The following is a 12,381-nucleotide window of genomic DNA, read 5'->3' as shown; positions in this document are numbered from 1 at the left end:
CTTTGACAAGCTGAACTGGATTCTGTTATTTTTCTCGAACATATTTTATCTGACAGAAAAGGTAATTTATTCTTCAAAATAATTCACTTTATCTGTAAGCTTTAGTTGTTTGTTATATTTTTTTTTTTACTGTGAAAGTAATTCATTATCCCAAAAATTTTAATGATTGTTTCCTAATATGAAATAATAATAATAAAACCATAATAAATCCTTCTTTTGCTACATGTATGCTGAATTGACAGCCTGCCTAAAAACTCTCCAAGCCTGTTATTGTTATTATTAATACTATTAATATAATGATAATAACAACTAAAAAAGGTTGCTATTTCTTTAGCAACTTAACTCATGAACTGAACTTATGATGTTGATGGTTATTTGTTTACTGAAGAGAAAATGTATCTCTCAAATCTCAATTTTAATGATTTAATAAAATTTGATGAATTTTAATTTGTTTGTATTAAGTTTCTGTCCGCGTAAGATAAACCATTTGCTAACTTTGCAAGAACAACTATGGCAACGAATGGATCAGAAAATAAAATGAAAAAAATATGTAATTATTTCTTGTAAGAAACACAAATACATCAAGACATTGATATAGTGCAAGATATTTTGGATAGAAAGTTTGCAGAAAGAGTTTCATATTGGCCAATTATTGTGGTTTTCAGTCTTGTGTGCATCAAAGATAGCCTATTGCAAATAAATAATAGAAATATTTTTTGTGTGTTTTCACAAATAGAAGACTTTCACATATTTCAAGCTGGATCTTAACAAATCATTGTTCAGTTCTGAATAACCCAGAGGATGTCTGACCAGTCTACAAACATTTAGGAATTCGAATAAGGGATTATGCAAGTTTTAAAAGTTGCTTGCATTGTTGTTTCAAAGCAAGAGGGTTTCACATCCGTTCTTCTCGTGCACACAGAGACATTTCCTCCCACAACTCAAAAGCATGCATGCTAGCGTGGTCACACTAAAGTTTCCTTACGTGTAGCTCAATGTATAACCCAAAACAGGTGTCATTTGTAAACCTGTTTTATATTGCTTTTTGTCTCCTCATAAGCTCATAAAGGTGAAAGTAATTTCATTATATAGCACATTTTCAGCAACAAGACAATACCTTGTGCTTTATTACACAAGCCACTGCACTCATATCAAAACCAAAGCATTCAAACTTAAACCCTTAGGCTGCTTGCTCATTATTCTGAATCATTATTAAAATAATCAAAGACAACACACATGCACAGAGAAAACAAGACAGAGGGTAAGATGATTTTAGAAAACGTTTGTATTGCAATATGCAGTTAGATTCTACTTTCATCCCGCTGTTAATACGTTTCCTGCATTTTTCTTAAACAAAACAATATGCTCCATTTACAAAAATGCGTTTTAGGGCCAGTAAAACAGTTGTGTCTTTGTCAGACCACAGACTCAGACCGAGGGCGTCTGATTCTGAAAACAGAAAGTGTGTCAATGGAACATGCGGTTTGAAGGAGGGACAAAGTCAGGACAGGCGATCAGATTGATGTTCATTTTAACGAATCAGATTCCTTGTGGTAAATTACGCAACTGCGCCCTCTGGTGGTCTTTTGCTTGTTTGTAGTTCAAATGCTTAGTCTTTGCAAGGAAAGTACAATTTCTTTTACTCCGACTTTATAAGATATTCTAATCGTTAATCTTAGTCAATTTTATTTATTTTACATCTATGACTGATAAAAATTCAGCATTAATCTTTTTTTGCACCATCGATGGTGATGAAGAAATGAGGGATAAATTACTGTATTGCCATCTATTAACTCTCACAGACTTGATTATGAAATGTATTACATTTTTAAACAGTTATCTTATAAATTATGTGAGAACTAAATAATAACATAGTCATTCGTAATGTAAAACATTTATTACAATTAAATGAACATCAACTTAATCTGGATTTCTGGTGGTCCGTGAATGCAGCACCCCTGGTAGTTTCTGCAGCAGCGGTCCAGTCAGCGCCGTCTGAAAACAGAATATTACAGGGAAAATGCCCGTGGATCTGAGCCAGTGGTCCGGGTCTCTCGCCTTGCAGGAGGTGGAGGAAAAGCCAGCGAAGCCTTTGATTGTTAAATATGGCTCTCTGGAGATCGACGAGCTCGGCAAAGTTCTCACTCCAACGCAGGTTAGTGAGCTAAATGATGTTAAGCTAACAGGCAGTGGAGCTGGGTTATAAAACACAGTCTTAGGCCAGTTCCTACAAATAGTTTTTCTTTGAACATTATTAGACATTTTTTGCATCTATGTGTGCGTTTGTTTGGTCACAATAAATTGGGTTACATAATACATTCCGCATGTGTGAAGATGAAAGGCTCAATAGCGCCCCCCAATGGATGTCACAGTAACTTTGTTTTGAAAAGCTTTTTTTTTTTTTTTTTAACTTACTCTAAAAGCGAAATAAAATAGAAAAGAAACAGGTAAAAAGTTGGCCATTGCCTTATTATGCAATTCTGCTCTATTCATATCTCGGCTTTCTGCCATTCACTTACATTCCTCTGGTAGAATTTCTACTGCGCAAGTTGTGAAAGATGGCACACTTTTTCAGTAAAAATCTGTGAGAAATTAAATTAGAGATTCTTGTTCTGTGCAAGTAAATAAAAAATATGAAGTAATGGGAACTCTAACTTTACTGCAATTTCCATTACAAACAGGTGCAGAGTCGACCCACCTCTATTGAGTGGGAAGGATGTGACCCCAGTAAACTGTACACTTTGGCCCTAACCGATCCAGACGCTCCCAGCAGGAAAAACCCCAAATTTAGGTGAGATTAAAAGGATTTTGGACCAAGTTTTCATCCTTCTTCTTCTTTGACTCAGCAAGTCTTACAGTTGTCTACCAGCGTGAAGTCAAGAATTAACAAAATTTCTTGAATTAACTTTGTTTTTAACCTTTTTTGTTAAAGAGAGTGGCACCACTTTCTGGTGGTCAACATGAAGGGGAATGATGTGTCCTCTGGCTGTGTCATGTCTGACTATGTGGGCTCTGGTCCTCCCAAGGGCACAGGTAAGAAAGTAAATGACAAATTGTGGCACAAAAGTGATTGCTGCTTCACTAATCACCACAGTTAGTTAAAAAACGTTTAGAAAATATCTGTAAAGTCTTTTCAGTATTACAATTAAATGTAAGGAAATCCCTCAGCAATCTTCTTGTCTTGTTTTGACTCCAATTTCCAACACCAACAGAATCATTAGCCAAACTCTTTCCTCCATATGTAACATTTAAATGCTGCTGTAATGTTTTCCCTCAGGTCTGCACAGGTATGTGTGGCTGGTGTATGAGCAGCCGGGCAGCCTGTCGTGCTCCGAGGCCGTCCTTACCAATCGTTCTGGAGACGGCCGCGGCAAATTCAAGCTGCAAACTTTTAGAAAGAAGTACAAGCTGGGAGCCCCGGCGGCGGGTACCTGCTACCAGGCAGAGTGGGACAGTTATGTGCCTAAACTTTACGAGCAGCTGGCTGGAAAATAAGCAAGCAAAGACGCCAAGCAAGTGTGTTTAGTAGTAGAAAAATCCCATGGTGTTCCTCCACTGGAAATGCTCTATTCATTTAAGAGAGAAAGCACAGTTTTGTGCCACAGTGACATGTTTTTTTATTTGTTTATCGCTGTTACAAGAATGACTACTTCTCAAAATGAAATGACCTGTTCTCACCTGCAATAAACCGTTGAATCAGCATTTTCCACTTTTTCTTGACATTTAGCCAATTTCAAATTCTCTAGAAATACAGAAAATGATTCTCTATAACTGTTTCTCAAATGTTTTAGAAAGAGGCGTTTGAGTGTTAACAGATTAAAAAGAAATTTGTGGTTGTAGTTTTCATACAGAGAAAAAAGATGTCAGGTTTGGTTTTGTTGCACACTTCATTTTAAACCAAATGTCAATCTTTTGATAGTCCAAATTAAAAAAGTAAAGTTGAAAACTTCAGATAGGAAAAGTTTTGGGGCTATAAAATAATCTCAACCTCAAAATCCATCTAAAATTCTTTTATGGCTGCAGCAATAAACTACATAACATAAGACAAGAATACTAGTTGTGTCTTCAAATTGCCCTTAGCCTGCTCACTAAACATGATTTACCAAAGTGCAATACATTTGACTTGCAACAAAAGTAACAATCCGTTGGGTTTGATGAAATTTCTAGATAATAGTTCTTGCTCTAGAGGCTCACTTTCATGTGCTGAAGTTCACATTTTTGGGAGAAAATCAATGCGCTTCTGTTTTTAGTAGTTTCTGTTTTACTTGAGCAAAGTTATACTTATTACATGTGTAATAATTTTGACTTAAAAAATACATTTTGAGGACTGCTAAGGGCAAGGTATTAGAAAATGCCACATATTTTCACACTTATCTAGAACAATAAGTTCTCCACCGTCTGCTTCAGGTTGTCCTGGGAGCTTTTAAAATCTTTTTTTCTGCACATATTGTTTGAGATGTTTCTGATGAGACAAAGAATAAGATTCAACAGATCCTCTTTGATTGCCGGAGATTAGAAGCTTCTTTGTAATTGCATTGTAAAACTGGGAGCTTAAATCTCCAAGTATCAGTCTGAGAATCATGGCTCTGGAACAACAGAAAATTCTACAATAGAAACAAATATTTTGCAAATTTATCCAACTTAAATGTATTATATAATTTGTAAATTATACAAAAAAAATACTGATGTAACTCCAGGACAAAATAGTAAAAATAAATGTAACCAATTCAAAGACTGATGGTGTGAATAATAATCTTACACTTTTAAATTGCTGTTTGTTTTAATTTGAAGAATTTTAAAAAAGATTTCTTTACAGTTTTTCTAACTAAAGAAATACATTTTAATGTTTTATCTAAAATTTATCGCCATGGTCATTTGAAACTGGTTCCATCGCTTAGAGGATTAACCTTTACACTTCTTTACTTTGTGTGATGAGCACTTTATTTACAAATATAATTAAAAGCTCTGACAGATTCATGCTTTCTTTAGACCTGAAAAAAAAAACATAAAGTGCATGCATTAATAAAGCATCATACTGGTCTGGTTTATAAAAAAATACACAGCTTGAGAGTTGTGTAAAGCAAAAAGGAAAAGAAAAAAAAAGAAGCTTCCATTAATAAATGACGGGACTTGAAATACTATCTGTAAAAGACGGGGCAGAAGAAAAAAAAAAAGAAGAAAGCGTTTTTAAAAAATTCTTTTTGGATTTGTGTGACAGTTAAAATACAATATGAAAATAAGTAAAAGCTTTCCATAAATCCATCTATACACAAGATACAAGACAGCCCTGCCCTCCCATTGAAGCCCTTTGTACTAGCTGGGAGTATACAGGTCACATGTATTTCTCTGTATTTCACATTGGCTGCCAGTGCAGTAAAATCACTAGGATACACACGGTGAGTACCATAATCCAGCCTTCCTTCAGCAATCAAATTCACCTGAAGGAATAACATGTATGTTCTGTGCACCTGTTTGTACACCATGATAATCGTCTCTCCAAGTATCAAATTACTCAAAATTTGTCCTAAAAATGTCCTGATGAATAATTACCAAAAAGTGTTCAAAGAAGCAGCAAAGACGACGCGCTGCGGAAGGATCAGTCGTTTCATTTATCGATTTAAGAGATTTTTCTTTTCCTTATTTTGCACAGCTTTAGAGAAGAAAATCATTTTTGCATAAATGCATGTTTGTGGAGCGATTTCGCTCATTGAACTACCCTCATTTTTCTCTCCCTCCTTCTCTTGACTTCCACTTTTAGGTCACACCAAAAGTGCCATCATTGCACAAGGAACAAGAAACACTGACTATGTTATTATCATTACAAAAACGTGACAACTACAAGAATTTATCTATCTTTTTCTGTCATCTTGTGACACCACAAGAGGCAAGGAGGGGGAGGAAGTTTCGGTGGGACTTGGGCATCTAAAACCTGCCGTCGACTCCGTTTGACCGGCCATGAAACACACACTGGCTCACAGAATCTAGAGCTTTTTTTTCTCCCCCATCAAAAATCCTCTGTGTGTTTTTGATGAGGATGTCAGCAGCAGAAAAAACCCTGCACTGTCAGGCCAGGTCAGGTAAAAGGAGAGGACGGTTGATCTGAGGCAGAAGGACGTCGAGGGCAGCACACGACAGCAACCTTTCCCCCCCTCATCTGTAGTCGTCCTTGGGAAAGTCTAAGGTACCGAGGTTGCCAAAGCCCTGCCGCATGCTCTCCATGTCGAAGCTGTCGATCTCCCGCTCCTGACGATCCAGCAGGTGCTTAATGCGGTCAGTTCGCTCCTTCTGAAGGGAACCCAGCTCCTCTTCGATCTGGAAGGTTATAAAGAGGAAGAAATCTAATTCAGGCTGTCGTTTTTAGCTGTTTGGGAGTTTCTTCGCTGAAAAGCTAAAACAGTTTCCATGAATTTTATAATCTGCATGATAGAACACCAAAAAGTAGTGTATAATTGTGAAGTAAAACTTATATGGTACGTGCCTTTTAAAATCTGAAAGGTGTGGCGAGCATTTGTGCTCAGTTTCCCAACACTTTTGAAAAAAAACAAAACACTTTTTACTGCAGTTACAGCTGGGGTGTCTCTACCAGCTTTACACATTTAGATACTAAACGTTTTACTCAAACTCACTTGGCCCAGGTGGAAAAGATCTGACCTTCACCGCAAAAACAAAAATCTTACCAAGTATTTTTTGTATAATTTCTACTGCAAATATCTTAGTACACTTGAAAAAATACTAAATTAACTTAAAAAGTAACTTTTCAGCAAGATATAAGTTTATTTTAGGTCAATAATTTTTCAATATAGGTAAAATACAAGCAGATGTTTTTCACTTCTAAGACATTAGTACTTTTAAGAATTACAGACTTAAAATAAGCTTATAAATCTTACTGAAAATTTACTTTTAAGTTATTTTGTCTTAACTGAAGTGAATTAAAATATTTCCACTAGAAACTATACAAAAATTCTTGGGAAGATTTTGTGGCTTTGCAGTACTGAAATCTTGCCACAACTTCTCAATAGGATTTGACTGGGCCAATCTGACACATTTGAACTGATCTGATGTAGCGCTGGCTTTATGTTTAGGGCTATTCTGCTGCTGGAAGGAGAACCTACACACCAGTAGAAAGTATTTTGTAGTCTCTAAAAGCACAGTAACATATTTATCCTCTCAACTTTAACTAGATTCATGCAAAACAGTGTATTGCATACAAGTCAAAAAGTTACATTTTTGTCTCTTATTTTTGTGATTGTGAATAAGTTTGGGGGTATTAATACTTTTTCAGCGCACTGCGGGTCTTTATTTAACATCGTAACATTTTGATTGCCGCTTTTTCCTTTTGCAGGTCTCCCAACTTACTGCAGTGCTCACTGCAGTCCTAAAATGCAGAGCCAATGCTAATCCAAAACATAAATAAAAAAGTGATTAAAATATGATGTATTTATTGTAGCAACATTGTGTTGATTACACCACAGTGTTGTGTAATCATTGTGGTGTTATCTACTGAATAGTATTCACCTGGAAAGATGATGACTGTAAATACCTGCAGACTTTGCTCTAAAGTTGTAGAAATGCCGTAGTGGAGCACACACATCTGCTCAACACACACATCCATCCACAGGTGCAGACAAACACACTGCCTGGTGCAATACGGCAATCTGACGAACTACTGAGCATGCACAGAGAACTCCAGACTCTGACCGTGAACCGAACCGGAGCACAATAGTGCTTCAAAAATCATGACATCATCTTCGTACCGGTTTGCAAATCTGGCTGTCACCAGCAGATGGCAATAAGCAACCGCAGGCGGCGCAGCCCACGTTGGACCCAACAGAACTGGATGAAGGCGGCATTTCAAAGGTCCCTTCCTTTGTTGTCGGAGTGCTGTCTACTAGACTGCTGCGATGACGTAGGTCAGTTTGAAAGGATGAGTACTCTGCTGCCGTTTCATCTCATGTCACTGATTTACATGACAGTCACATTAAAGATGACCGATGTACCTGGGAGGATCTCATAACCACTTTATGGGACAAATACTGATAAAAATGTCAAATCAGAACAAATATATAACAGCCTACAACTGTACAGCGGCAGGAGTTTCTGTAACATAAGGTGACAAAAACAGTAAACATCGTGTGGCGTGACTTCAGGGTTTGAATTACACATTTTGAAAAAGTTGCAATTAAAAAAAAGTGATAAATGGGGACACAATGGGGTTGATTTGAGATTCTGCACAGCAGCTAGGACTGTAAGGAGAGAATGGTTGTCTGCACCCAGCAGGAAGTCATGCCACTGTCATTGCCACCTGCGGTGAAGGAAAGCTGTCTGTGTGAGAGTCTCTGCAAACATGCGAATATCTTTCTGGGTCACATTTTCAGGTTCACACCGGCTGCTGATGTGAATCCGGATGTTCACAGCTGTGAATTAAACAACGGCCTTGCAAAAGTTTTCATATCCCTTTAGCCTTTTTTTCACATTCATTACAACACCAAACATAGTGCGTAATTGTGAAACAAAAGCGATATAGTTTTCAAAATGGATGGAAAATTTAAAAGTGTAGCATGCATGTGAATGCAGCCACTAACAGGTTTTCTCCTTGTATTACATTATTTTAAGCCTCATTTGTCTTTTCAACAACTATTACCAGTTAAAAAATTACTCACATATGGACTCTATTTCTTAATTTGGTGACTTCCAAAGAAAAACAAGATTGAGCATGAAACCCTTTTATTATTAGCAAATAAATAAATAAATAAATGAAGAGATAAAAAGATTGAACACCATCTTTCAACTTCAAAATTATACCATACTTTGTTTTTTTTACATAAAGTACAGTGATGTTTTTGGTTGAAATTCACAGTAGAAGAGACTTTCCTCAGATGCAATCGCCTTCAACTGACTCACTCAATAATTAAACTATTCATTTACATGTAAACTTTACTTCTTAACTACAGAAGTTAAGTTTACACTTAAGGCCTTCTGCAAAATAAAGCACATCTTTGCACATACACACCACAAAGTAAGTTTGTGCAATCACAACAAATAGTCTCCACTCGCAAGGAGCCTTATGGGCTCCCTGACGACAAACTGTGGCTCTCAAGAAAACCCAATGGAGATCGAGAAATGGGAGGTGCAGCTGCAGCTTCAGCAGCATCTGTTTTATAACTCCAGTCAAATAGCATTTTCCCTTTGAGATCTTGTGTTTAGTCTTACATAATAAGTAAGCAGTAAGTATTTCCATCTTGGAGATTTCATTTGCTTAATTTAATGTGACCACAAATAAATACGTTGAATGTTAAAATCTTGTCTCATGTAAGGCAGCTTTAAGTGACTAAAGTATTTCCTATAGCACACCTTTTGTTCCAAGTGCGCCCGGCGCAGCGACACCTTCTGCTCGAGCTTCTGCTGCTCGCGCTCGTGCTGCGCTTCGGTCTGCATCTTGATCTTGCTCTGGTAGGCATTGAGCAGCTCCATCTCCTGCTGCAGCTGCTGCCTCAGGGCCTGGCACTCAGCTTCCTGGGCTTCGTCCAGACGCAGCTGACAGGGCCGACCGCGGACCGCAAGGAGAGAGAGGGACAAAGGGACAGAAAGAGGTGGAGAAACGGGATGAAGAAACCAAGAGAGGGATGAAAAAGGGGTGACAGGGAAAGTCAGGACATAATACGGGCAGAGAGGGGAGAAAATAAATAAGGTGCCAACCAAATATTTCCTCATCACTTAAAGGACCAAAAGCCTTTAGAAACCTCTGGCCTTACCGCCTGCGAGGCCATCATCTCGTTGATGCTCTGCTCGTACTGCTCCGCCAGGATGGCCAACTTGCGAGTCTGCTCATCCTTCAGGGCCTTGAGCACCGTCTTGTGCTCCGCCTTGGGCGTAACCTCCATCTGGTGGTGGCGCAGGGCCTTGTACTGCTTGGTCTGGACCTTACATGTGTCCTGGAACTGCTTCTTGATCTGAAGCTCCAACACCTGGTGGACAGTTCAGAGTCAGGCAGAGAAACAAACACTATAGAAAGAGGGGTGAACGTAGAATGATAGTCTATCAGGGTCGGTAGGGTGCTTGAAATCCTTGAAAATGCTTGAATTTTAAATAGGTGTTTTCAAAGTTTGAAAAGTGCTTGATTTTGGTATGAAGTACTTGAAATTCAAATTTCACAGTTTAGTGATAAAGTGCAACCTAATGTTTGATTCAAGGCCCATTGCAAAATGTTACTGAATCCAGATATTTTCATGCACCTTAAAACATTGACATGTTTTTCTCTCTGTCTGAAGTTGAACCTTTCATGTCAGTGAAACTACTTAGCAAGAACAGTTTTAGATATATTTTTGTAACCTTACTTGTATATTGTGTTTTAAGCATCTAATTTGATTAGATGTTTGGATTGTTTCATATTTATGAATATTTATTATTCCTAATGGCACAATAACTTATTTATAACTTTATTTTAATTAAAGTAACTAAAATAAAGTGTGACTTATATTTATACACAATATTATTGACTTTTTTGTTAAATTGGTGTTTTGTTCTCAGACTAGTCAGGTGTACAGGGTGTGTGTGACAGAGATATTTCATACAAAACAACATTTTGTTATATTTTTGTTTAACCTTGTTCCTGATGTAGAATGTAAAATACTATCACAAGACATTATTACTGACAGTAATAAATTCCGTTACATAATAATGAATTGAAACTATTTTTTAGCTTTTTTATCTCCAGTGTGGTGCTGGAAAAGTTTGAAAACTTACCTTGAAAGTGCTTGAAAAGTGTTTGAATTTTACTGCGGGAAAAGTCTGTGAATCCTGTCTTTAGGTTTATCCATTATGCACTGAATTGCGAGAAACACTGTTGCTCTCTAAATCAAACGAAAATATAACAAACTTCTAAAGTGTTCTAGCACCATTTGCCCATTTTAATTCATTACATTTAAGTTGCATCACTGCCTATTCAGAAATGAAGGAGAGAAAAAAAAGATATTGCTTCTAACTTGCGCCATCTTGGAGGTGAAACCCAGTTCCCTTAAATCCCTGTTCTCCACCAGACAATATCCAGCACACTGATGACTGCAAACATGTTTTCCCCTGTGATGACTCACTTTGAGGTTCTTGGGCTGCTGTCGGAGCTCCAACACATGTTTGCGGTGGAGCTCTCGCTCTCGTCTGTTGTTGTACTCAATCTGGTTCTCCAGTTCCGTCTGGTGCTGCAGGCGGATCAGGTCCATCCGCAGCTTCTGCAGCGTCTTCAGCTGCCGCTGCTCCAGCTCCTGGGTGGACTCATCGTGGCGGATCAGCATGGCGTGCTCCATCTCCTTTTGAGTCTTCTTCTTGTTTAACTCCTGTTTTGGGGATAAAAAACACAAGTGACCACTTTTAACTGAGCTGAATTTAAAAAAAAAAAAGGTGTTATGGCAAATCTTGTTATCACAGTTTGTTCGAGCACCCGCTGTGGAACGAAAGGATCTCCTGTTGCAGTCTGTGTTGCAGCAGTTCTTAAAGCTTTTTTGACTTTTCAGCTAAAGCCTAAATAGATGCAGAGGCACCCTTCAATCCACCCTTCTCATATTACAATAAAAGTAGGGCTAAAATAATTAATCGGACTAATTGTGGCAAATCGATTATTGAAATAATTGTCAACAAATATAGGAATTGATAAATTGTTAACTGGAGAAAAACATATGAAGAGCAGTTATCAAGCCAATATTGGAAAACTGTACAAAAAATATATCTACATTTTGCAAAAAACATCTATATCTGCAAATCTTGCCTTCTACCAAAAATGTTTCAAATTGTAAAAAGAAAATCTCCTCTTAAGCACCTTTTCTTATCCAATTATTAATCAGTTAATTGAAACATAACCAGCAGATCGATGTATTGACTTTAAGTCAACCAGAAAGGGCTGAGCTTTATGTATTAATGATACAAGTTTTTTTTTTTAACTGCATAAATGATTAAGCATTCACTAATGGAATGCTATGTTGTTGCAATTTAGGCAATGAAATGTTTATTTTCTTGTACAAAAAATATTTAATTGTTTGTTTATTTGCATCTTTTAACGTATTTCCAATATTGTATAAAAATACTTAAGTGGTTAAATTAAAAATCTGCAAAATGTGCACATTTGTATACAATTAATCGATTAATACTTGATTAATCTATTAATGCATTTTGATTTTGTGTGTGTGTTTTAAGGTATTTTATGGATTTTTTTTTGTAATGTTTGTAAAAGCATGATTTTATTGTAACATTTGTGGAAGGAAGAATACTCTCTGCTATGGTAGAGACTAATGGGGATCTTTAAATAAACAAATTGTCAGAATAATTATTTACTAACAGTTAGTTACAGCCATATATAAAAGCAAAATGACAACACAGTAAGAAATGACCTCA

The 12,381-nt window shown here is 37.0% G+C and overlaps 2 protein-coding genes across 6 annotated transcripts in view; one reads left to right on the top strand and one right to left on the bottom strand.

Moving 5' to 3' along the window:
- The first annotated feature begins 1,938 nt into the window (after window positions 1-1,938).
- pebp1 (phosphatidylethanolamine binding protein 1) lies at window positions 1,939-3,702 on the top strand. The gene is made up of 4 exons (XM_005803840.2): window positions 1,939-2,155; window positions 2,682-2,791; window positions 2,933-3,033; window positions 3,278-3,702. Exons 1-4 carry the CDS (start codon window positions 2,021-2,023, stop codon window positions 3,493-3,495), a joined length of 564 nt encoding a protein of 187 aa, XP_005803897.1. The 5' UTR covers window positions 1,939-2,020; the 3' UTR covers window positions 3,496-3,702.
- A 1,066-nt stretch (window positions 3,703-4,768) lies between these two features.
- The window catches only part of taok3 (TAO kinase 3), a 61,585-nt gene continuing 53,972 nt past the window's right edge, over window positions 4,769-12,381 (bottom strand). For all 5 annotated transcript variants that reach the window (XM_023343612.1, XM_014470542.2, XM_023343613.1 and 2 more), the window contains exons 18-21: window positions 11,091-11,330; window positions 9,753-9,965; window positions 9,352-9,534; window positions 4,769-6,312 (exon numbers count right to left, since the gene is read on the bottom strand). In XM_023343612.1, the coding sequence (XP_023199380.1) occupies window positions 6,151-6,312; window positions 9,352-9,534; window positions 9,753-9,965; window positions 11,091-11,330 (798 nt within the window). In that variant the 3' untranslated portion in view covers window positions 4,769-6,150. The remainder of the gene's footprint in view (window positions 6,313-9,351; window positions 9,535-9,752; window positions 9,966-11,090; window positions 11,331-12,381) is intronic.

Source organism: Xiphophorus maculatus, chromosome 12 (genome assembly GCF_002775205.1).
Source record: "Xiphophorus maculatus strain JP 163 A chromosome 12, X_maculatus-5.0-male, whole genome shotgun sequence".
In the NCBI taxonomy this organism is placed as follows: domain Eukaryota; kingdom Metazoa; phylum Chordata; class Actinopteri; order Cyprinodontiformes; family Poeciliidae; genus Xiphophorus; species Xiphophorus maculatus.
The sequence above is the reverse complement of the archived record's forward strand: the minus strand, read 5'-3'. Positions and strand labels throughout refer to the sequence as shown.